This window comes from Phragmites australis, chromosome 10, assembly GCF_958298935.1.
Source record: "Phragmites australis chromosome 10, lpPhrAust1.1, whole genome shotgun sequence".
Classification (NCBI taxonomy): Eukaryota; Viridiplantae; Streptophyta; class Magnoliopsida; order Poales; family Poaceae; genus Phragmites; species Phragmites australis.
This window is the reverse complement of record NC_084930.1, coordinates 15,389,793-15,416,611: the sequence shown is the minus strand read 5'-3', so window position 1 is coordinate 15,416,611 and position 26,819 is coordinate 15,389,793. Positions and strand designations below refer to the sequence as shown.

Genomic DNA, 26,819 nt, shown 5'->3' with positions numbered 1-26,819 from the left:
AAAAAACTATCAAAAAAAATTCAAGTACTTTTGATCTTGTTGATAAACAGAGGCCGTATTCAATATGCACGGCCAATTTGACCTTTTGGGTCTGCAGTTGTAGAGCAAATCACCTTTTTTGGCCACGTAGTTCTAACAAGTCATTCATACAGCTCACGTATTTTTGTGTCACATCACAAGTGACGGCTCTGTGTAGCACGAAAAATAGTATAAAATCCCTAACAGTTTATTGCAGAGACAGCAACTTCTAGCACGCCGCCGCCAGGCTCCGAACGGATTACTTCCAGAGCCGAGCAGCGGCTAAGGGCTGAGGGGGGTCGAGAACCACCTCTCCCGACTAGCTTTTGGCTTCGTCTCCAACACGTCATCGCGAGGCTGCAGACAAATTACCTCCAGAGCTGGACAGCGGCTAAGGCCCGAGGGGGTCGAGGACCACCTCTCCCATCTAGCCTTCAGCTTCGCCTCCGACATGTCGTCACTAGGCTCTGGATGGATTACCTCCGGAGTCAGGCAGTGGCTAAGGGATAAGGTGGTCAGGGACTACCTCTCTCGTCTAGCCTTCAACTTCGCCTCCAACATGCTGTCGCTAGACTCCAGACGGATTACCTCCAGAGTAGGGCAGTAGCTAAGGGCTGAGGGGATCAAGGACCACCTCTCCCGACTAGCCTTTGGCTTCGCCTCTGACACGCCATCGCCAGTCTCCGAATGAATTACCTCCAGAGCCGGGCATCGGCTAAGGGTTGAGGTGGCCGAGGACAACCTCTCCAGTCTAGCCTTCGGTTTCGCCTCCGACACACTGCCACCAAGCTCTAAACGGATTACCTCCAGAGCCGTGCAACAACTAAGGGCCAAGGGGATCGAGGATCACCTCTCCCGTCTAGCTTTCGGCTTTGCCTCTGACACGCCATCGCCAGGCTCTAGACGGATTGCCTCTGGAGTCAGGCAACAGCTAAGGGCCGAGAGGGTCGAGGACCATCTCTCCCGTCTAGCCTTTGACTTCGCCTCTGACACACTATCGCCAGACTTTGGATGGCTAAGAACCTGAAGGGTCGTGGACCACCTCTGGAGCTTATCTCCAAAGGTTTTAGATGGACTTTGTTGGGTCAAAAATCTGGAACAAATTTGGAAGAAGGCCCTACCAACGCCGAACTAGAGGAGTACATGATGACCAGGAATGGCAAGGTCGCCACTGCTTCGCCCAGCCCTCTTTAGTTACCCTACATATCTACCGCTACCAGATTCCCGAGGCCACCTCTTCCCAGGAGGGAACAAAGCTGTCTACGATCTATGCCAAGTCTCGGTACCTCCGTCATCCAAAAAATCAGCCATCGCCTATGAATGGGATGAAGAAGTGTGGCACGAAGGCATACAGACATGTGGTCACCTATTTGAAGGATCCCCTTACACTTCGGCCCAAAAAGAGATACAATTGCCCCCCCCCCCAAGGTCAAAATTGTATTTTTAACAACTCGTGCATCCGAAGGACGCGTACAAAGAAGTAACAGTACAAAGGCCGCTATGGTGGAGATAGACCCGGGAAGAGCAAACTAGGGGGAGAAAGAGTACAAGGTGGCAGAAGGCAACTATGGCCCACAGCATGTCCATAGTCGAACGGCAAGACAGGGATGTCCACGGCTTCACCAGAAGCTCCCCCGAAGGCTGCCTTTGTCTCCTATGGATCCCGACAGGGGCCGCGCATGGAGCAGCGTATGCACCTCATCTACGTCCTGCCGCCACGGAAGTTGATGTAGTAGCCAGCCCCCCGAGCTATCAGAAGACGAAGAAGAAACTGAATGAGCCACCGTTGGGGCATCCTCCCCTTCTTTCGAGCCTCCTCCCTCATCGCTGAAGCCAGCGGCTTCTCCGCAGACGCCTGCTCCTCCTCGTCACTCTCCCTCCATAAGAGATCCTAGTCGATCTCCTCATCATCGTCTGAAATATCGATGATCTTGATAGGCGTGGTCTCCTAAACTGGGGGATGAGTAGGAGCGGCAGGAAGCTGTCCACCCTGTAAGGACGGAAGCAGGACGGCCACCAGTGCCAGCACCGACAGCCAAGACGGCCCATCTCTGGTAGAAGAAGTTGAGATCATCGACAATTCTGAAGAGGATGAGGAGGAAGACGATGCCATATTCAAAGTCAAGGTTGAGTGCTCGCTCATTGGGGTAGTGGTAAATCCAGTGAGATGACCCCAGCTTTATATCTGGGCCAAGCAGCCATGTATATCTGGGAGATGAAGCAGAACCAATGCGGCATCACTCCATGGCATCCCTCATTAATCTCTGGGGGCCCGTGGCCATATCCCGATCGTTCCGCCGACACGTGGCAAGATCCCATGGCAATGCCTTATTTTCTTGCACGAATGTCCCATCACATTAATGATCTAGACTCGTTTCGACGCATGCCAGGGGTGTGGGCACAAGACCCTAAACAAACCCACACATTATCCAGTCAAAACGCGCCAGTGACACATCACATCCTGCTGTCCTCAAACATGCAAATGTGAGGAGTCTCCCGATCCCACATGTAATCTCCACTTTGACAAACTCAAATGGCAAGAAGACCCATCACCAAAGAAGTTCGAAGAATCTAAATTGGCCTCAGCACGGACCCCGAAGTGCATCACCTCCACCGACACCCCTCCGGCCTCGGGTCCCGATACCGCATGTACCAACTCCAACAGGCTCCGGAGCATGCCTCCTTTGCCAATACATCTTTGGTCTTTGATTGCAACACCGGCCACACCTCCGATCTCAGCAGAAACCCCGGGGTGTGTCGCCACCACCAATGCACCATCAGCCTTGAGCTTCGCCATCAATGCACACAGTTCCCGCCAAAAAACTTCTCAGGGATAGGGAATGGCCTCCGGGCATTCTTGTTACTATACCAGGCTAGAGTTGGTTTTCCTCTACATCCACTCACCCCTCTGAACGTCAGGGCCAGAGAATGAAGGGGTACTGTTGGGGGAAAATAGACCGGCCTGAGGACAATGGTTGAAGATTGCTATCAAAGGTCCCTCCAGAGCCTTCGATCTTCGGACCCTCAGCAGGAGGCCCAACTTCCGAAGGCTGTGGGCCCCTTGGGGCCTCCTCTCCGGTACGTATGTGGCCTTCCCAAAACTCGAAGCTACAACAAACCCCTCTGAAGCCTCAGCCTCCGAACTCTCAGCAGGAGGCCCCCGGAGGCTGCAAACCCCTTCGGGCCACCCCTTCGGTGCCCGTGCGGCCTTTCGAAGTCTAAAGATGCAGCATGTCTCCGGAGATAATATCAGGAAAGAAAGGACACTCCCTGCAACCGACTTGATGCGAGGTGATGGGCGATTAATGCCGATGCAAGTGGTGCTTATCTTGACACCCCAGTGAGATGAAAGTCATCCTGACACCCCCGATAGAGCAGCGTCAGGCCGCAATTGGTGACCGGCTCACCCCTCAGGAGGCAGGAACCACAATAGCTACCACGATAGATATTTATCTTCCATGTAAGGTAAAAAGTAGTTATCCAGGATAAGATCTAGTAATTCGGCCAGTCCTAGATATTTGTACAATGTGATAACTTATACACTAAGCTATGTACCACCCTATAAATAGGGGGTCGTGATCATCTGACCAGGGATGGGTCATAAGGAGAACGCTCAATACAACACAAAGGGCAACACACATGACATAAAGGTGCATAAACACAAAGTCACGCTATGGTACTCCCCCTAGGCTGATCTATTTTGCTACAATAAACACATTTGTGGTGTTCCTTCCTCTCAAACTTTGTCTCTAAGCTTGAGTCTCCTCCTTAGAAGAAGCTCTCATCGTACTTGCTGGGGGCAAGACGATCGCTTGCTCCAACACCTCCTACCTACCACTGAGAGTATTTTAGTCTATTTTTTACTCTGTCCATTGAACGGTTGTGACTCTTTCACAATTTAGCTTTGTCTCGACACTAGATTCGTGATAATACCACGTGCACTCCATCCACTCATGGTTTTGAGGCCAAAACGAGAAACCGTCTTGCACGCTTCCTAAAGCATGACTCAATGTCGCTTGCTCTGGCCCTAAGCAAGCATCTCGATGTCGACACGTGTACTCCGTCTTGCGATCTTGACCGCTGGTAAGTAATCTCTCTTGCTCTCGATCCCTCGGACCGCTTTGTCACTTGCATCGGTATCTCTTTTGCTTGACTTTGTCACCACGTCATCTTCACTCATATTCTCATGCTTCGCTTGATCTTCATATATACATCTTGGATCACCCTTGACTCTTCTTGGCTCCTCAATCGTGCGGCAGCAAGCTCCCTGCTTAGTATTGATCTTCCAGCCGTCGGTCGCCAAGTTGCATCCATCACCTACATATCATGATACAAACAAACATGCATCTCCATCAACATATAGCTCAACTTGCAGTTAGTTCAAATCGAGATCCTCAGTTCAAAACACATCTCAGAAAAATTGTGTACGCTGGATGATCCCGCGCACACTCCGTTTGAGCATCAGACCATCTGACATGTGCAACTTAGCAGAGCTCTCCTTTTGGAATCATCTCTGCAAGAAATAGTTCGACGTGCATTCATGCCCATCGTCGGACCATCTAGCATGGTTAAATCTGCCAGATCTAGTTTGCAACCCCTTTGTAAGAAATGCTTCATGATTCACTTCACCCTAACACCAGACCATCCGGCGTATACTTTATCTTTTGCCTCTGTCTTGAAATGCTCGGGCGTGTGCTCTATTTGATCGCTGAACCATCTGGCGTGTTCAACATCCAGAGCGCCAGATTATCCGGCTTGTACATTTTTCCTAGATTGAAAGAGAAGTACGCCAACTCGATTTTCTCTACAACTATAGTTAATTATAATCATAACTACAATACATCTACATACATTTGCAATCCAAAAATCATCAAACTGAATCAACATCCTTATAGATCACTTATCACAAATAAATAAGACACATTTTTACTGGATTTCTCACTTAAGCATATGGCTGGGACGATAATTGGTAAGGAATCTGAAACCTGGAAGGAAAATCACATAAAGGCACTCACGCATCGTGCAAAGTGGCACCCAACGCATGAACTACGTGTCTGAAGTTTGACAAGTTTGACAAGTTCTTACATTCTATACATCATTGAGTTACGCCAAGACTGGGGACTGCTGCTTTTTTATCTCTTGTGTTGGACTGAAATTGCCTCCTGTGTATATACATATACTGACATACGCTACTTCGAGTTTGTTTGTACATGTTAAGGTAGTGTGTGCTTAAAATTAAGTAGAAAACGGGCGAGCAATCTGTCATATTAGGATGCCTTTGCCAGTGTGTATTGATCCTACCAAACTACGAATCTGAAAATGAGAGATTGGGGTGAAACAAAACATGGCCATGCATATGCTCATTTTTTTACTGTCTTCGTCGATCTCTCTTTCAACTGAGGTCGCCGATTCGCCATACATGCCGCCATTGGAAGCCATCTCCGACATACGCGTCTAGAACTCTATCCGCTATCAGTGTGCTCTCCTCTTCTGTAAGTTTTTCTGGTGGAGCCTACAAGGGGACCAAACCGGCTGACACTGCTTTCGTTAACAATCCCACCAAGGCAAAGCAAAACGAGGAAGGTTTAGAAATTCACAAGGGGTGATGTGGCAGATGCGGAGACTCCAAACCATCTGACCTCGAGCTGCCGCCGGCAGATTGATCACACGCTGTGTGGGAGAGAAAGACTTGTGCGATTAATCTAGCCATTAACCAATGATTGATTTGTTTTCTTGTGTAAGCAACCAATGATTGATTTGTTTTCTTGTGTAAGAAACCAATGATTGATTAATCTAGCCGTTAAAATGAAGAGGCTTAGGTGGCAACGCTATATTCAGGGCTGATATAGGTTCTGTTTGGTTTAACTGAAGTTATAAATTTTTATAAAAAACTGTTTATGACTTCGGATAAAAGTGGTTAGCTTATGAGCTTAATTTCTAGAGCTAGGCTCTTAACATATCAGTTTTTTAGAAAAGCTAATCATAACTAATTTATTAACTTTTAATTTATAAGCTATAAGTTAAAAATAAGTTTAGTATTTGTTTCAGCTTAATAGCCTTCTATAAGAAAGAGAATCTGCTGATAAACCGAAACAAACATGACCATAGGAGGCATGTGCCGCCCGAATCATGCATATCGCAGACCCAAGCACCCAACTGCAAAGTCAGCCACCTTCTTTTGTGATTTGGCTGACAGGCTGAGACACACTTCGGCGTATGTCAAAGCAGGTAGTTCATGGGCGGTCTCTAGTAGCTAAACATGCTTGCATTCTCAAAAGAAACAAGAAACTGAACATGCTTGCTGCTCTAGAAGGAACTAAACATGCTTGCGTCATCTTTGGTTTGTTCATCTATTTTGTTCTACTAGTACAGAATCAACGTTTCGTTAGCTCATGGGTGATGTTCTGTTAGTGTAGAGTCAACGTTCCATTATATTTGTTCATCTATTTTGTTCCACTATTGTAGTCGAAATGTTAGGCTAGTTTGTGGATCATTCGCAATGGTCCACTGCTCCACAAACCCTAGCTGTTCGACTAGCCATGAGTGGTGTTTCCGTCGGTTCACCTGATTCTCTGAAATCGACTGGAGTACTCTAGTAATCAGCAGGTGGCTGACACAATGTCGACACCATCCTTGATCACCGTACATCCTCTTGGTCACTTTCACCGCCTCCTTATGTAGCTTTTTGCGTAATTTCGACAGATCGGATCCTACCTTTGTTACGTGGAAGTTGTCTGCAAAGTGGCAAGACAGTGATCGATCGGATCACCCATTCTCGCCCGCGTTCCCTCCGTGCGTGTTGCGGGCCCCACTCTCCTAAAAGGACCGAGAAAGAAAGCAGCTCGTAGTGGACCCACCGTCGCAGAGACACCAAATGTTGGTTGGTACATCATCTGCCGCATAAGCATCTACTCCAGAAGAATCCAGTCCGGGCCCGCCGCCGCACTTGGCGTTTCGCGTCACCACTGATGTGCAACCAAGACCCACGTGGCAACGAGGGGGATATGCTTTTTTTCCACCGACCCCCCTATCGAAACAGATCTGTTGGGTGGCTTGAGGAAATTGCTTTTGATGCGCCTGCCTATGTCCATCTAACGTGCGTGTTGCTTTTCGTGCCGTTGTCTCCTGTTGCGGATTATATTTAAAAATATATATATCACAGGAATTGGAGCCAATAACTCATGCAATGTGAGTTTTGTTTTATTGATCAGAGAAACATTCGTTCAAATGGATCTTGGAAGGATACCTACATTAAAGGAAATTGTCATCTGGATTCTTAAAAAACAGAACTAAATCCAAAGTTTCATGCATGACATTGTCGATTTTGTACTTTCAAATCGATTGTTGGTGAAAACTCAACTCAAAATATCGCAGACCCAAATTCTCATCCAGATTCAGATCCAAGATGATTAACACCGGTGATAGCAATTTGTTGTCGTGGAGAGTACTGATGTAGCAAGGGCTGACAACATTAGGAGATATTTTGTTAAATAACTATATAAAGAATATTAAATAAGGCTCAGTCTAAAAAAATAAAGCAGAAGAAATTAAGCGGACCCGATCACATCGTCTCGCCTCATCTTTCGTGGTAAATGGATTCTGTGACTTGCTAAAGTAAAATCACGGAGAAACAGCAGAGTAAATCTTAATTTGTATTACTATAGATTATTATAACAGTAAACATTGATCATTTATTTCTAATCAAACAGCTTATAGCAAATCTGAAGTCAATGGTACTGTTGCGTCGTGACTTATTCAGATGATCCATTTCCTCTTCCGTCTCGACGCCTCCCTCCACCGAACGAGATCCCCTGACTTCACCTCCCTCCACTTTCTCGCCCCGCTCGATTTCCCTCTCGCTTTCCCCTCCCTTCCCCTCCAAGCATCAAGCACGTCGCCGCCTCGGCGCCTCCGCCCCCGCGCGTCCTTCCCAGGTCGGTCGGTCTCTTCCCGCCCATCCCGACGCCACGCGTTGTTGTCCTTCCTCTGGCGGCTGTTTGGCCCCTCTCGACCCTAGCTTGTCCCAGCCTCCGTGGACCGGTGCGGCCTGTGCGGAACGCTTAAATGATTTGAGAATCACCAGTGGATTCTTTCTGCGTTCCCGGTAGGAGGTGATAGGGCCCGTGCGCTGTGTTCTTTGTGGTATTAACTTGCGTCCCTTGCATCTTGCGGAAGCTTGGGTCGCTGTGGTGTTCTTGTGGTGTCCGGCGGAGCGCGGATCGCTTCTGCCTATGCGCGGGTTCAGCTTAGCTTTGTAAGGTTGGCGTCTAGCTTCGTGGCGCTTGCTGTCTCATCGTATCGGTAGCCGGGTTCGTTACTTCGTTATTTTGCAGTGAATTCTATAATCCTCGAATCTCTGTTTGGGCATACGTGTATTGAGATGTGTTGTTCTTGGCCCTTTATGATATTTGCGAAAGATGTTCATTTCTAGTACTTAGTGGATTCCATTCGTACCTTTTAAGATGCATCTTCAAGGTTAACTACTACTGATTCAGTAGCGTCATTGCTCTTTTAGTTATTATATCGTTCAAGCTTCAGACAAAATTCTTTTCTGCCTGTTGTTGCTGACCTAAAAGCAGAATATTCTTGTCATGCCTTCTAAGATGTAAAGTGGCTGACTGTGAAACCTATCTAGAAATCAGTGCTATTACTTCAGATGGTTTTGACTTGTTCTACATGTTGAATGCGCTATGTGAAATATCTTCTTTCTTCCCTTTCTTGTGGTTAATAGATTCCACTCCTAGATGCAAACAGGCTTCTTTAAGACTAATTACAATCATGTTCAGCAGAATCGCTACTGTTAGAGTTTATCTTGTTCAATCTTAAGACGAAATTCCAATTCGGCCTGTTGGTGCTGATCCGAGTCCATAATATTCTTGTCATGTTGATACCATGCCATTGCTCGAATTTTTTTTTGCTGATACCATGCCTCTTAGGTTGTAAAGTGGCTGATTCTGATACCTATCTAGAGTACAGTGCTAGTATTACTTTAGATGGTTTTTGATTTGTTCTATTTATTGAGTCCATCACGCGACAGACCTCTTATACCCCTTCTAGTGCTTAACAGGTTCCACTCGTAGACACAACGATGCGTAGTTAGTCTTAAGATGAAATTCCATTTTGCCTGTTGGTAGTGACACAAATCTAGCATATTCTTAGGATGTTGATATTATTCCTCCTAAGGTGTAAAGTTGCTGACTGTGATACCGATCCAGAGTGCAGTACTTCTACTTTTGATGGTTTGATTTGTTCATTGAACATAGTCTGCCATGCAAAAAAATGGTGTTCTCCCCACCCCATTCCTAGATGTAAAGATGCATCTTTAAGACTAACCACTCGTGATTCAGTTGAATTGCTGCTCTTAGAGTTTAGATATTCTTCAATCTTAAGACATAATTCCCTTATGCTTGTTGGTGATGACACAAACCCAGAACATTGTTAAGGTGTTTATATCATGCCTCTTAAGAAGTAAAGTGGCTGGCTGAACTTTTGTATAGTGTAGTGCCACTAGTTTTGCCATGATTGAGGTGCCGTGCGTACAAATATTTTAGTTGTCTATGTCTGATTGAACTTTTGTGGTACATGCTTCTTCTTGCAACATTGGTTCTCATTTATTTTTTGCTTTCAAGTTGATGTCCTTGTCCTATAAAACTTGATCACTTTTGGTTTGGTTTATTTGGATGGTTTCTTTGGTATAACTTAGTTACAGTTTAAAGATTTTCATATAGTCTTTGCTTTCAATCTCATGTCTTTATTGCTCAGTTTGCAGGGTGAACTTGCTGAATTCTATATCAACAGCATGCCTTGTCTTGCAGAATAGACAGGATATTACTGTTTTGTTACTCACTAGTAATGATCACAAGCCCTTTTCCATCATATGAAATCATCTCTATACATATATCCATCTTGTTTCCATGATAACATGAACATGCATTCATTTGATATACTTCATGCATTATGAACCTGGACTCTTGTTTCTATTGTGATTTTACTTCACATAAAATTGTAATGCTGATGACGACTACTAGATTATATAGCATCTTACAGTCAGCTACTCATCTTTATTTTTTCCTTCAAAAGCAATGTGGACATTACTTTAAAAAATCCACTGCATCTCTTTTTGAGAAATAAATGCATATGTTAATATCCTTTTAAGATTCAAATCTCATTTTTAAATAGCACGAGACAATTTTCAAGCAGGACACAAAAACAGAAAATGTTAATATTTGCGTTCGGTATGTATTTCGATGGATGTTGATTTTCTATGACAGCAAGTAACCTTGGCAAACTCATCTATGTTTCGCAAAAACATGATAGACATTTGATGTCTGATTGGTATGTTTTGTTGTTCTACATCTGCAGACAAATGTACCAGGGACACTACAAATATACATCAGGGCGTGGATAGAAAATATTCTTTTTCTATTATTTCTAGATTTTGAATAGGAAGTCAATTAATACAATGTTCTGTGATCTCTCTTCGATGGAACACTAACGGTATTGAAAAATAGAAGCACATTACAACTAACTGTCTAACTCATAAACAGATTTTGAAAACACGTTCGTTTCGACCATTCTATGCTTTTTTCCTTTTATCTGTTGTATGCATTTGTTGTCTGCACAGTACACTCAATGATTCTATGTGTTTTCCTTTTCGTATGTTGTGTGCATTTGTTGTCTGTACAGTACTATTTTTCAAATTCATGGATGTTTAATTATCATGTATTTTTCCAACCTTGCAGATATGCAATTCATTGATCTGGTCAGATGAAAGCAGTGTCAGTTGCTTCTGAGTGTAGTCCTACTGCTGCTTTATAAATAAATAGTGTTTCTCTTCATAGTGTGCTAACAAATGGATCGTCGTGATACTTCTGGATTTGTTAGTGGAGGATGCAAGGAGACAAAGGGGCTACTAACAAGCTTAGATTTCTACTAATATTTCACTGTGTTATGTAACTTGGCCGTGACACTAACTGTACTCCATAAACACTGGTTGAATTTCATGGTATTCTTGACCCCCAAGAGCAATGGATCATACGCATGAACACTCAGGGTTTACTGGAAAATCTTGGAACCCAAATAGACTTGGAAACTGGAACCCTGTTCGACCAGTAGTCATGCAACCAAGAGCTTGTTCTACACAAGTTGACGTGCTTGCCCAAGACAGCACGTATTTTATGTCAAGAGGGATCAAGCGGAAGTGGGTTGACTTATCACTTGGCTTAGGTAGCTCTTCAAGCTCCTCTGACTCCAGCAAGCACAGCATGGGCACATGCTGCACCTTATCTTCTTCTGCAAAGCATAGGGATGATGAATCATCTATTGACTTAGGCCTAAACTTTCAGTCCATTCTGTGTAATGAAGGCACTTCAAAACTGGGCACGGATGCTTGTAATGCTAAGAGAGCTTTGGAGAAGCAGCCTGTGATGGATCTTAACTTATCTTTGAATGTTGGACCATCTGAATCTTTTGTTACTGATGTGAACCTTAATATGGCCGACCAAGATCACACCATATTGCTGCAATCATGCAATATACCCTCGGTGGCAACAGTTGATGAAGGATCAACATCTGCTCGCTGGAAATCTGGTGGTAAGTTACTTCCTTACCTGTTACCAGATAGCACAAACCAGTCTCATGGTCTGGTTCCACTGCCACCAACGATACAAATGCCGAAAAGTCCAATAACCTGTGCTTCTTGGGTTGTCAGCCCACAACAGCTCTGTACTAGCACAAAAATTTGTTCACAACCAGGATGCTTTAAAGGTGCCCGGGGTTCTTCTGGGCGCTGCATTGCACATGGTGGGGGCAAAAGGTGCCAGAGAGAGGATTGCAAGAGAGGCGCTGAGGGGAAAACCATCTTCTGTAAAGCTCATGGAGGGGGTAGGCGATGTGAGCATTTTGGATGCACAAAGAGTGCTGAGGGTCGCACCAATTTCTGCATAGCTCATGGGGGTGGCCACCGTTGCAGCCATGAAGGGTGCAAAAAAGCAGCAAGAGGAAAATCTGGCCTTTGTATTAAGCATGGTGGGGGAAAGAGATGCCAAAAGGAGAACTGTACAAAGAGTGCGGAGGGTCAGTCTGACTTTTGCATTGCTCATGGAGGTGGTCGGCGCTGCAAACATGAAGGATGCAAAAAAGGTGCTCAAGGCAGCACTACTTTCTGTAAATCTCATGGAGGTGGCAAGAGATGCACACATCCAAATTGCAGCAAGGGTGCAGAGGGAAGCACACTCTTCTGCAAGGGCCATGGAGGAGGGAAACGCTGTTCAGCTGAAGGCTGCCCAAAGAGTGTCCATGGTGGCACCCAGTTCTGTGTTGCCCATGGAGGCGGGAAGCGATGTGCGGTAGCAGGATGCTCCAAGAGTGCTAGGGGACGGACAGACTGTTGTGTTCGTCATGGTGGGGGCAAACGATGCCAATTTGCTGGCTGCAGCAAGAGTGCTCAGGGGAGAACTGACTTTTGCAAGGCTCATGGGGGAGGTAAGCGTTGCTTATGGGGCCAACCAGGATATGACCTTGGAGCTGGCAGTGCTCCTTGTGAGCGCTTTTCAAGGGGCAAGAATGGACTGTGTGACGCACACAATGCTCTGGTGGAAGACAATCGAGTCCGTGGTGGCCAGACACTTGGTGCTATTGGCTCACCAGTATCAGTCGTAAACAACGTTGTTAATCATGGGGCCCTTTCTAGAACTACTGAAAGTGGGGCATTCAACTCTTTCAATTTCAGTGAAAGGACCAGCAATGTATTGCATCCTGCAGAGGCTCTTCCTCACGTGCCAATCTCTGCTCCAGAGGGGAGGGTGCGTGGTGGTAATATTGTGGCTATGCTTGCTGATGGTATTACTCTCGGAAAGCAATTACATTACAATGTGGAGGCTAGCACCTCCACTCACAATTGGTTATAGCACATAAAAGCACCAAAATCCCTGTTCACTTGGTTTGCTTCATCTCAACTGGCAGTGTATTAGACCTGCTGTGTATTTCGGAGGTATGTGTCCTGATAAGTTTAGCATTTCTATGTTATAGGGACTTTCCGTGCTTCTGTTGTAACCTTCTTGTGTGATAAATAAAAGGGGGAAGTAAACTAGTAGAGTAATGGATATTAGCACCCAAGTGTGAAACTAATGTAGTTGCTAGGAGATGTAACATATGATGTTCCAAACTTGTATGTTCCATGTTCTTTGTGAGTACAAGATTAGCATGGTGGTAAGTTCCTCACAGAGCATGTGTGGAACTGTTTGAACTCTTCTATAGCATATCTCAGACATCTTTAGGCTGTTTTCTTAGCGTTGCTATGTATTTTGTTACACATTTCTTGATTATTTCATAACAGATACCGACAACGACCTGGATAAAGAGTTTTATCTTCTGTCTATTGAGGCAGGCAATGGGCATTTTTATCTTCAGAAGTTTATTACACAGTAAAATGTGAAATATAGTCTTAGAATGATTTAACTTACAGTGTGCTTGCTTGGTTTTGACATGCTTGTGATTTAACTTACAGTGTGCTTGCTTCGTTTTGACGTGCATGTACGCATAAGGTAGGAACTGAAGTGCTTCATGGTGAAGTTAACTCTGTATTTCTAATGACGATGTACATGTAGTCATTTTCTGAAGACATCACACTGGACTGCTAAAAAATTGAGTATAACCATTCTTTAATTGTTTATGATACTATGGCGGGTATGTAACTACGTTATCATTGCCGGAGAATATCACAGGTCAATTGGTAGACATGTGGCATTCTGGTTGCACATCTTGCAAATATTATATGTTCCTATGTATAACTGAAGCTTTAGATAGACTGTGCTGGAAATGTGTTGAGGCCCTGTTTGGTCGGGCGCCGGTCTAGGTTTTTTTAGCTTTGCTCCATTGATGCATTGTTTTTGCCGCCCTGTTAGAAATGGAGTTAGGGTGTTTGACATGGCTCCACCTAAATCCGAGGTGGAGGTGGAGTTGGGAGTTGGAGTTGTGCTAAACAGGGCATAAAACTTTGAGCTGAGAGTTAGAGTTGTATCAAACAGGGTATAGAACTTGAAGGAGAACGAGACTCCAAAAACAAAGTGTAACTAAATTCCTAAAGGTACTGTTCATATGAATTTTCGATGCGATTAATCTAATCCTGCAGATGCAAATCCTCATCTTACACATTTCATATCGTACACACAATTTTGACTCTAGAATGCACACATTGCTCATGGTTGCCGAAGACTACTGAACATATGCTTCTACATTGTGTTCTAGCGCGTGAGGTTTGGTGGAGAGTGCTTGAGATTCAAGTTAGCGCATACAAGACTCCGTTGATCGATTGGTGGTACGATCACTGCAGGCGCGTGGTAGGCGAACTCCGAAGAGGATTAGACTCCCTCATCCTTCTTACCTGTTGGCGCATTTGGCTCTCACGAAATGATATCATCTTCAATGGTCGGAGCTATTCCTCCGACTGCTTACTGGCCCTTATATGGGAGGATGCCGACCGCTGGTGTACAGCTAGAGCGTGGAATTTGTTGATCATCTTGATTAAGCTGAGAACCTAGAGTTTGATCCTATAGGGACTGCTTTGTTCTTTGTTATGTTGTTTTCCTATTTGTGTTAGCACCTTAATTTACACCATGTATCACTGTACCTAGACCTTAGGAGGTCGTTGTTCGGACTCGATGTCTTAATTGCTATTTAATATAAAGATACATAGCTCTCCTATATATTCGTGAGAAAAAGAAAAAAATTGGCTCTAGATATCCTCACGTAGGCTGATATAGTCCAAATTTATACAAAGCATAGGACCATCTCTTGGTGTGCCGCAGAGTTGCGACTCAGCACATCATGTTGAAATGTGGCTAACATCCGGCTTCTTTCCCCGCTATTTGCAGCCCAACCATGGTATGTAGGAGCTGCAGCTGCTATTTGCTAGCTAGATTGACGACAATGTACATCCATACCAAATTTGAGCCAGAGACGTATGCAATACATTGGGCTCGATGCAAACATGTCCTTCCAATCCATTATATCCGCTAATCAGCGCAATCAATCATGTTCCCTCTTAATCCCTCGCTACAGTGCAGAGTAAACACGCACCAGCTCTCGGCCATCACTTCTCCTCTGCCTCCCAGCTCCTCCCCCACTCCCCTCTCCTTCTAGCTCCTCCCCTTTTCTTCCTCCCCATTGCGCGGATGTGCTACGTCGTGCTGGCTGAGAGGGCGATGCAGGGCTAGCCGGGCACTGCCGTCGTGGACCAACGTGTGGCAGCGAGGGAGAGGACGTGCAGCGCCGCTTTCCGGACTGGGCACGGCAGGACGGGCGGGCCGCAGCAGAGGTCCTCCATCTCTAATAGAGTGCTGCTGAAAGATAAATTTATCTCGACGTTTATATATGCATTTGGAGATGCAGTGAGGATGTCCAAGAAGATGGCCCACGAGGGGCAAACCAAGTTCAACAAATTCAATGGTATGATTAGCCGCCACTTGCTTCATTGTTTGAGTTATCTGGATCTGAGTACTGGTACGGATTTGAGCCTGCATCATGCTAGTGTTCTTCCCAACTATATCGTAATCATCTTGTTCTTCAGGTAGTGTTGTACTATCTCGTAACTGAAGTTTGCTCTTTGGTATTTTTTTTCCCAATTATTCTGGCATTAGAATAGCTAATCTGCAGTATCTGCTTGAACTGATTTGGTTGAAAACGACTGGAAGGTTCTCACATAACTTAGTCCTTCACCGGAGCTATTGTTCGTGTGCTCAATTGTTTCTTTCAACATCGTAAAAAATGGCATGGATATATATTCCATTACTTTCTCTGATGAAACACGCTATAACTGTAGGCCTATAAGCTGGCATCAGCGGCTGGAAATTTGTTCAGAGCTAGAGCTGAAGGGGGGAAACACACACTATTTTGTTATCTCACTTCAGGATGTGGAATGTTGTCATTATACTATAGCCATGGTATGTTGATTTCACAATTTCCTAGTCATTGATCCATAAGATGCCCAAAGTATGGAAACTGAATATGGTAGTGTTATGGGCCCAGATGTAGCCCATGGACCTGCTAGCCCGGCATTGACCCAGAGAGGCCCAGATGTAGCAGCGGGCCCATGTTCCTAAAGCCCGTTAAGATTGGTAGGGTTATATTAGGTAGTTCCGGATTAGTCATTGTAATAGATTGCTTAGTGGCCAAGTTATCCTTTTTATATGAATAGAGATAGTCTATCAATAAAGGTTAAGTAGGGATTAGGAGATAGTTTAGTCGATTATGGATTAGGACTCCATTTTTAGTTTCCTTATAGCTCCTGTATCAATCTCTCGAACAATAGTTGATACACATAGAAATTACAAAGATCTTAAAGTATAGTATTCTTTACATCTGTGGCCGATCGACCAAATTGAAAATGTAGCAACAAAAGTAGGGATAGCCCCAATACCACATGCAGCTTGGGTACGGATGTTGCCTTAGTTTTCTACTCATCTTCATCCTCCTAGGTAAAGTCATAGTCGAGCTCCTCATCTGAACAACAAGCAAGAATAAATACGAAAGATACTCAGCAAATATTAAGCGATTTAATCAAAGAATAATCCCAAATTGAAGTTAAAACGGAAGAGATACAACTTTCAGAAGGTTGATTAGGAGTTTAATTCAGAAAAAGAATATGGGACAAAGCAAGGGTTTTCCTTACTTTGAATTATTTTCGGATTACAAAAGAAAGAGGGACTAACATGTGGGCCTTGGTCTCGTGGTCAAGCAACAAACTGGCCTGACTTGGTCATCAGTTTATGACATAGTGCCACGCACTGAGACCACATGCCATTTGGTCTAGTGCACCATGGACTAGGTCCATGGGCCATGGACCGAGGCTTGGTCCAGAGATAGGTCCATCGCGGATCACTCCTGTAGACACACCCAACTGGGTAAGCACGGGCCTAAGGGTCTGTTTGTTTGAGGTTCTGCTTTTGGGTTTTTCTGAAAAGCTGTGCTTTTGGCTTATCTGAAAAGCTGCTTTTGGAAATAGGCTGTTGGCTTCTACAACAAAATTTTGGCTTTTCAGCACATAGCTTCTCAGAAAAGCGTATCTCAGCGAGCTTCTCAGCTTTAGTTTATTTTCCTCAGAAGCAGGCTTCTGGCTTCTCCAAAAGCCACTTCTCTAGAACCTCGTTTGTTCTGACTTCTGGCTTCTGGCTTCTGCCAGTAGTAGAAGCAGAACCAGAAGCAGGAAACAAACATGACCTAAGTCAAGGAGCTGATGTTGCAGCCATGTGGCTACCAACTTAGCCAACCAGAGGGCAACAATGCCCTTGCCCTAAATATCATAGTGGCGGTGGCTGATTTCTTGCCAACGTTTCCTGAACAGTGTCGAAGCTTGGCCATGTGCTCATGTGGGATAGCTATACGCACTGCTGGGCTCCCCGGTGGCGGCTTTGACGACAGCTCAAACATTGAACCATAAATATGAAGGCACTCACAAGTCATACACACATATATATATATACATATACATATATATATATACACACATATATATATACATATACATATATATATATACACACATATATATATATACATATATATATACATATATATATATATATATGTTGGGGGAAAATAGATCAGTCTGAGGATAATGATTGATGATCACTATCAAAGTTCCCTCCGGAGCCTTCGGTCTTCGCACCCTTAGCAAGAGGCCTAGCCCCCGGAGGCTTCGGACCCCTTCGGGCCAACTCTCTGGCACATACGTGGTCTTCCGAAGACTCGCAGCTACAGTAAGTCCCTCCAGAGCCTTCGGCATCCGGACTCTCAGCAGGAGGCCTGACCCTCAGAGGCTGGGGACCCCTTCGGGCCACCTCTGCAGCACATACGTGGCCTTCCGAAGACTCAGAGCTACAGTAAGTCCCTCCAAAGTCTTCGATCTCCAGACTCTCAGTAGGAGGCCTGGCCCTCAGAGGCTACGGACCCCTTCGGGTCACCCCTCCGGTGCCCATGCGGCCTTCCGAAGCCTAAAGATGCAGCCGGCCTTCGGAGATAATATTAGAGAAGAAAGGACAGCCCCTGCAACCGACCTGACGTGAGGTGACGGGCAATTAATACTGGTGCAAGTGGTGCTTATCCGGACTCTCCAACGCAATGAAAGTCGTCTTGACACCCCCGACAGAGTAGTGCCTGGCCGCAATTGGCAACCGGCTTACCCCTCAGGGGGCAGGCACCACAATAGTTACCATGGTAGATATTTATCTTCTATGTAGGGTAAAAAGTAGTTATCCAGGATAAGACCTAGTAATTGGGTTAGGTCCTAGATATTTGTACATCGTGATAACTTATACACTAAGCTACATACCACCCTATAAATAGGGGATCTTGGTCATCTCGGAAGGGAAGAGATCACAAGGAGAACGCTCAAGGAAACACACAGGACACAGAGGTACCCAAACGCTAAACCACGCTGTGATACTCCTCTAGACCGATCCATTTTTCTACTATCAATGTATTTGTGGTGTTCCTTCCTCTCAAACTTAGTCTCTAAGCTTGAGTCTCCTCCTTAGAAGAAACTCTTGCCATACTTGCTGGGGCAAGACGAACTCTTGCTCCAACAGTGGCGCCGTCCGTGGGGACTCGAACACAAAAGTGCTAAAGAGAGGTAGGAATCCACAAAAAAACCACTAACGCGCTAGTCGCCATATCCACCATTGCAACCATGCAACCATATGCGTGGCTGTCTCAGCCATCACACCACGTGTACCCTCCAACCCCGCTGCCATATGGGATGGCGTTCCTCCGGCCTTGACCGACCCAAAACCTTGGGTCAGTACGGAAACTCCAGACGGCACGGAGCCCTTCCAGCCTCTACATGGCGAAGATGTTGGTGCACCAAGAGAGGTTGCGTCCGAGGTCGCAGCCAAGTAGGCCGCTTTCCGGTGGTTCTAGATGATCGAATCCAGGAATGTTCCTGCCTGTACTTGGTCCCAAGGTATCTCCTTCGACAGCACCTGGGATGCCCTGGGTGAGCCAACATCTCCGGAGAATTTGTCTACCCAGCGTCCTCCTCGGGCCTCTCTGGCGAAAGAGGGTTATGAGGAGGCGCAAGGCTCCGGAGTCCGCAAACCCCACCAGCGCCCCCGATGCAGCCCTCGTGATGCCAACCGCGCGCAAGGAACCCCAAGGCCACCTCGTCCAGGGAGGCGTAGTCGAAGCCACTCCGGCTCCGAAAACAAGTTCACCAGACGACCTCGACGGTCTCCCCAAAGCAAAGGAGGCCCTGGGGAAACCACGGGCTCCAGGGCACGCGGCCCCCAGCAGCAACCTCAACATCAACCAAAGACAAGCAGGATACCAGGTCACAAAGGGAACCGGCGAAGGACGGCACAAGAGTCGGAAGCCTAGGGAAAACTCCTGGGCAAATCCTTGGCGCTCCGACCCCACTCCGTCGCCACCAACTCTGCCACCAACGATGCAATATTCCAGCGATGAGGACTGAGTCAGAGAATGTCGTCGCCAAGCTTCGGACATATTACCTCTGGAGCCGAGCAACAGCTAAGGGCCGAGGGCGTCGAGGACCACCTCTCCCGACTAGCCTTTGACTCCACCTCCGACATACACCATCACTAGGCTCCGAACGGGTCACCCCAGAGTTGGGCAATGGCTAAGGGCCAAGGGGGTCGATGACCACCTCTCTCGACTAGCCTTCGGCTCCACCTCCGACACACGCCGTCGCTAGGCTCCGGACGAGTTACCCCCAGAGCCGGGCAACGGCTAAGGACCGAAGGGGTCGAGGACCACCTCTCCCGGCCTAGCCATAGGCTTCGAGGCCTTTAAGCCTCATAATAGAGGCCTTATTCTGGCAAAGGTACTCCCACTATTACCTATCGATAGTTTACCCAGCTAGTCTATCTTTAGTACAATACGATCAAAATATGTTGGAGGCCTCCAACCTTACTGCTAGAAGTTTTTACAACAGATAGCCATTAGGTAGAAATGGTAAATCTAGATACGTCCTTGTTTAGCAGTAAGCAGTAGAACTTAAGTTACGTCTTCATTCGACATGAGTTATAAATAGTCGTTTGACCTAGCTATGTCTTATACTGTAATTAGCTGCTTATTGCCAATAGTAGACTACAAAACTTAACTAGTACATAACCATGCAAAACCCACACCTGCAGCTACACCGCATACCTAGGTCACCCAGAGGGCAGATTATGTCAAGGTGTCCTGGAAGGCATTGCATAGCCTCGGTAGTGTTGAAGCCACGCCCTAGGGGATGTCCTCGGAGGCGGAGATGCGGTGCTCTCAGGAATGCTATCGCAAGGAATCCTCGTTGCACGACATGCCTACACACCGCAGGCACAACAAGCTTAGGTCACCACGAAGGCATCAAGCCTTGGTTTCGTGGAAGTCATTGCATAGCCTCGATAGTGTGTAGATGCCGGTTATCAAGGGACTTCCATGGTAATGTAGTTGCGGCGCCCCTGAAGGATTTCTTCAGGAGGCGTGACATGCCCATGCACCTGTAAGCATTGCTTGCCTAAATCCAAAGTCACCTGAAAAGGTTTCCCGGAGGGTAGGCTTTGCCCTAGTAGGTAGTGGAGCCCACACACCTACAACAGTGAAGCATGTCTAGGTCACCCAGAGGGCAGATTACATCGGGGTGTCCTGGAAGGCAGTGCATAGCCTCGGTAGTGTGGACGTCGCATATCAAGGGATGACCTTGATATGAGGATGGGGTGCGCTGAGGAATGCTGTCGCAAGGAATCCTCATTGCACGACATGCTTATATACCGCGAGTGCAGCATGCCTAGGTCACCACGAAGGCATCAAGCCTAGGTTTCCTAGAAGATATTACATGGCTTCGATCATATAAATGCCACGTGCCAGGGCACACCCTTGGTGGACAGTGTTGCGGTGCACCCAGGGTGTTTCCTCGGGAGCACGACAAGCCTACACACCACGGGCATAGTATGCCTAGGTCACCTGGAAGGCAAGACTGCCTAGGTTTCCTAGAAGGTATTGTGTAGCTCCGATAGTGTGTAGAGCCTTTGGCATTAAAAACGGAGAGTCCTACAAAACCTCCGATAAAAACGGAGAGTCCTACAAAACCTCTAACAAAAACAGAGAGCCCTACAAAACCTTCAGCAAAAATGGAGATTCCTACAAAACCTTTGACAAAAACAGAGAGTCCTACAAAACCTCCAGCAAAAACGAGAGTCCTACAAAACCTCTGACAAAAACGGAGAGCCCTAAAAAACCTCTGGCAAAAATGGAGAAACTTACAAGACCTCCAGCAAAAACGGAGAGTCTTGCGAAAGCTCCAGCAAAAACGGAGAGACTTCCAAAAACCTCTACGAGACGGAGCGTCTTACAAAAACCTCCGCGAAAACGAAGATCCTTACCAAACCTCCGCCAAAATGGAGAAAACTTCCAAAACCTCCGCAAGACGGAGAGTCTTACAAAACCTCCGCAGGATGAAGAGCCTTGCAGAAACCTCCACAAGACGGAGAGTCTTAAAAAACCCCCCGCAAAATGGGGATGTCTTCCAAAAACTTCCGCCAGACGGAGAGGTTCTAAAAAGACCTATCGAACAAAACCCCCTGGCACCTTGAAGGCAAATTTCTTCGTGCTGGAGAAGTGTGAAACCCACTAGCCTCCGAGAGGCATAGCCAACAGATCAAATGGGTATAAATCCCCCTCCCTACAGGAAGAGGTATGGCCCGCGTGACTCAAACACATATGGTAAAAGGTAAAGTCATTACCCTACAGTCTCATCTAAGACACGATTCTTACGTTGTTTATGAAGATCATGCTAGTATTAAGTAAAAGTCAACTCTGCGTGGCACAGAAAATAGTATGGAATCCCCAATTGTTCATTGCAGGGGCAGTAGCTTCCGGTACGCTGTCGCTAGGCACCGGACGGATTACCTCCGGAGCCGGGCATCAGCTAAGGGCCTAGGGGGTCGAGGACCACCTCTTCCGTCTAGTCTTCAACTTCGCCTCTGACATGCCATCGCCAGGCTCCAGGCAGATTACCTCCAGAGCCGGGCAACGGCTAAGGGCCAAAGGGGTCGAGGATCACCCCTCCCGTCTAGCCTTCGGCTTTGCCTTCGACACGCCGTCGTCAGGCTCCTGGCTGATTACCTCCGGAGCCGAGCAATGGCTAAGGGCCGAGGGGGTCGAGAACCACCTCTTCTATCTAGCCTTCGGCTTCGCCTTTGACACGCCATCGCTAGGCTCCAGACGGATTACCTCTGGAGTCGGGCATCAGCTAAGGGCCGAGGGGATCAAGGAAAACCTCTCCCGTCTAGTCTTCAGCTTCGCCTCTGACACGTTGTCGCCATGCTCCGGGCAGATTACCTCCGGAGCCGGGCAACAACTAAGGGCCGAGGGGGTCGAGGACCACCTCTCCCATCTGGCCTTCTGCTTCGCATCCGGCATGGTGTCGCCAGGCTCTGAACGGATCACCTTCGAAGCCAGGTGATGGCTAAGGGCCGAGGTGGTCGAGGACCACCTCTCCCATCTAGCCTTCGGCTTTACCTCTGACCTGCCATCGCTAGGCTTTGGACGAGTTGCCTTCGGAGCCAGGCAGTGGCTAAGAACCTGAAGGGTAGTAGACCACCTCCAGAGCTTGTCCCAAAAGGTTGCAGATGGACTTCGTTAGGTCAAAAATCTAGAAGAAAATTGGAAGAAGGCCATATCAACATCGAACCGGAGAAGTACGCGATGACCGGGAATGACGAGGTCGCCACCGCTTTGCCCGGTCCTTCTTAGTTACCCTTCGTGTCTACCACTACCAGATTCCTGAGGCCACCTCTCCCCTGGAAGGAACGAAGCCGGCTATGATCTATGCGAATTCTCGGTACCTCGGTCATCCGAAAAACTAGCCATCGCCTATGAAAGGGACGAAGAAGCACCGCACGGAGGCACACAAACATGCGGTCACCTGCCGAAGGATCCCCTTACACTTCTGTCCAATAAGAGATATAGTCGCCCCCAAGGTCCAAACTGTATTATTAACAACTCGTGCATCCGAAGGATGCGTACAAAGAAGCAACAGTACAAAGGCCGCTACAGAGGAGACAGACCCCGAAAGAGCAAACCAGGGAGAGAAAGAGTACAAGGTGGCAAAAGGTAACTATGGCCCACGGAGGGCCATAGTTGAACGGCAAGACAGGGATGTTCATGAAGCACCCCCGAAGGCCACCTCCGCCTCCTACGGATCCCGGTAGGGGCCACGCATGGAGTGGCGTATGCACTTCATGCCACGGAAGCTGATGTTGTAGCCGACCCCTGAGCTATCGAAAGACGAAGAAGAAACCGAAGGAGCCATCGTCGGGGAATCCTCCCGCTTCTTCCCGGCCCCCTCCCTCGCCCCTGAAGCCTGCTCCTCCTTGTCGCTCTCCCTCCGCAGGAGATCCTAGTCGATCTCCTCATCGTCATCCAAAATATCGATGATCTCGACACGCGTGGTCTCCCGAACCGGGGGTTGGGCAGGAGCGATAGGCAGCTGTCCATCCCGCAGGGATAGAAGCCGGACGGCCACCGGCACCACCACAGGTAGCTGAGACAGCCCAGCCCTAGTAGAAGCAGTCTAGATCATTGACATTTCTGAAGAGGATGGGGAGGAAGACGATGCCATATTCAAAGTGAAGTTAAGTGCTCGCTCGTGGGGCGGTGGTAAATCCAGCCAGCGGACCCCAGCTTTATATCCGGGCCAAGCAGCCACGTACGCCTGGGAGGTGAAGCGGAACCAACACAGCATCGCTCCATGGCGTCCCTCATTAATCTTTGGGGGCCCGTGGCCATATCCTGGTCGTTCCACCGACACATGGAAACATCCCACGACAACGTCTCATTTTCTTGCACGAACGTCCCATCACGTTAATGACCTAGACTCCTTTCAGCGCATGCTAGGTGCGTGGGCATAAGACCCTAAACGAACCCACGCATTATCTAGTCAGAATGCGCTAGTGACACATCCCATCCTACTGTCCTCAAACTAATGAACGTGGGGATTTACCGATCCCACACGTAATCCCCCACTCTAACAAACTCAAATGGCGAGAAGACCCATCACCAAAAAAGTCTAAAGAATCTAAATCAGCCTTAGCACGGACCACGGAGCACATCACCTCCACCGACACCCCTCTGGCCTCGGGTCCCGATACCGCATACACCAACTCCAACAGGCTTCAGAGTGTGCCTCCTCCGCTAATACGTCTTCAGTCTTCGACTTCGACTTCGACACCGGCTGCACCACCAACCTCAGCATAAGCTCAGGGCATGTCGCCACCACCAATACACCATCAGCCTTGAGCTTTACCATCAACGCCTGCAGTTCCCGCCAAAATACTCCTCAGGGGCAGGGAATGGCCTTCAGGCATTCTTGTTACAAACCCAGGCCAGAGTTGGTTTTCCTCTGCATCCTCTCACCCCTCCGAACATCGAGGCTAGAGAATTAGGGGGTACTATTGAGAAAAATAGACCAGCCTGAGGATAATGGTTGACGATCGCTATGAAAGGTCCCTCCAGAGCTTTCGGTCTCCGCACCCTCCGCAGGAGGTCTGGCCCCCGGAGGCTTCGGACCCCTTCAGGCCACCTCTCCAGCACATACGTGGCCTTCTAAAGTCTCGGAGCTACAAAAATTCCCTCCAGAGCCTTCAGCCTTCGGACTCTCCGTAGGGGGCCTAGCCCTCAGAGGCTGCGAACCCCTTCAGGCCACCTCTCCAGCACATACGTGGCCTTCTAAAGTCTCGGAGCTACAAAAATTCCCTCCAGAGCCTTCAGCCTTCGGACTCTCCGTAGGGGGCCTAGCCCTCAGAGGCTGCGAACCCCTTCGGGCCACCTCTTCGGCATATACGTGGCCTTCCGAAGACTCGGAGCTACAACAAGTCTCTCCAGAGCCTTCGGCGTCCGAACTCTCAGCAGGAGGCCTGGTCCTCAAAGGCTGCGGACCCCTTCGAGCCACCCCTCTGGTGCCCATACGGCCTTCCGAAGCCTAAAGATACAGCCAGCCTCCGGAGATAATATCAAGGAAGAAAGGACACCTCCCTACAGCTGACCCGACGCGAGGTGGCAGGCGATTAATGCCAGTGCAAGTGGTGCTTATCCTGACACCCCAGCGCGATGAAAGTCGTCCTGACACCCGTGGCAGAGCGGCGCCATGCCACAATTGGCAACCGGCTCACCCCTCAGGCGGCAGGCACCATAATAGTTACCACGGTAGATATTTATCTTCTATGTAGGGTAAAAAGTAGTTATCCAGGATAAGGCCTAGCAATCTGGCCAGGTCCTAGATATTTGTACATTGTGATAACTTGTATACTAAGCTACGTACCACCCTATAAATAGGGGGTCATGGTCATCTGGGAAGGGAAGAGGTCACAAGGAGAACGCTCAAGGCAACACACAGGACACAGAGGTGCCCAAGCGCTAAACCACGCTGTGATACTCCCCCAGTCCGATCCATTTTTCTACTACAAATACATTTGTGGTGTTCCTTCCTGTCAAACTTCGTCTCCAAGCTTGAGTCTCCTCCTTAGAAGAAACTCTCGTCGTACTTGCTGGCACAAGACAAACTCTTATCTATATATATATATATATATATATATATATATATATTATTGATCAAGAAGAATGCATATGGCCAATAGCAAGGAATCAAGCCACAAGGTTGACATTTTGCATAAAATGATTGACTCAATTATGATAAGCATGTAAAGCATAAGAAAAATATCACTATGGACAACAATTGTACATTTTTAAACTCCCCACATAAAGGTAACAAGTAACATAGCTCATGACTTTAATTCATTCCCATAAACCTTATGACCTCAACTTAACATGAACACATTCCACAAGATTATCATGAAAACTCTACGATGAATGTCAATGAACCAAAGCATTTTCATAACTAAGCATGGCTGCTCAAACATATTTTACACCCTGCAGGGGCACTTCTTTACCAACATGACACATGTCTATCCACTTGGCCCCGGGGACAACCTTTCTTAATCATGTTACTGACTGATTTGTACATATGCCTATGGTGCCGAGGATACCTAGGTCCATGCTCGGACACCCCTAGGTTCCTCACCATCCCAAGCTTCTCCATTTTTTTCTAACACGCTCATAGAGGCATGAAACAAAAGATGTAGCAGTGTAAGATAATTGGCTTATTCATACCATGATTGAATATGTGAAAGTAAGGATAGTGCTTAGGATAATGGCAAACAATGGATGGTCCTTAATCGACCCAAGTGGAGCTATAGTGTTCAAGACTCCATTCTTGAACACCCCTACCAACCACCCAAGTCTCGCATACCAACATATCATGCGTGTCTCAGAACTAATCATACCACATGTGTAAAATAGACTATACATGAGAATGATGGCAACTCTTCATCACCTCAATTTTACCGTCGACCTAAAGGCATTGCTAACCATAAATCATGACCAATTTAATCTATGACTTCTACCAACCATTCTCAGGTTAAAAGGAATTGGGAATAAGCAATTCAATTGAGGATAAATCATGCATTCAAATATGTTATACCTCACATTAACCTGAGAACACTAAGTACCAACACATGCAACTAAAACGTATATGGATAACAGCATTTTTATCGACAAGAGCATTCACAAAAAATAATGGATCAACATGCTATATGATTGCCTTCAATCACAAGTGCTTCACCTCAAAACACCGTCTCAGGTTTATCCTGGATTAGAACCATGTTGCTTTCTAGTTCTTCAATCTCTAAAGAATGAAATGGATGCATTGCAATGAGTATGAACGAAATGCTATGAAAAATACACCAAAAAGC

General features: G+C 47.0%; 1 protein-coding gene across 6 annotated transcripts; it reads left to right on the top strand.

Moving 5' to 3' along the window:
- The first annotated feature begins 7,772 nt into the window (after nucleotides 1-7,772).
- On the top strand, nucleotides 7,773-13,415 carry LOC133883677 (uncharacterized). 6 transcript variants are annotated; one of them, XM_062323052.1, is made up of 3 exons: nucleotides 7,773-7,952; nucleotides 9,788-9,867; nucleotides 10,761-13,415. In XM_062323052.1, the coding sequence occupies exon 3, from the start codon at nucleotides 11,046-11,048 to the stop codon at nucleotides 12,924-12,926; it is 1,881 nt and encodes a 626-aa protein (XP_062179036.1). In that variant the 5' UTR covers nucleotides 7,773-7,952; nucleotides 9,788-9,867; nucleotides 10,761-11,045; the 3' UTR covers nucleotides 12,927-13,415. The 6 variants fall into 6 exon arrangements, with proteins under 6 accessions (XP_062179036.1, XP_062179035.1, XP_062179034.1 ...); XM_062323051.1 differs by having other exon boundaries at nucleotides 9,781-9,867; XM_062323050.1 differs by having other exon boundaries at nucleotides 7,773-8,129.
- The last annotated feature ends 13,404 nt before the right edge of the window (nucleotides 13,416-26,819 follow it).

Coding starts and splice junctions, on each gene's coding strand:
- LOC133883677 (XM_062323054.1), top strand. CDS start 11,046: ATGGATCATACGCATGAACACTCAGGGTTTACTGGAAAATCTTGGAAC.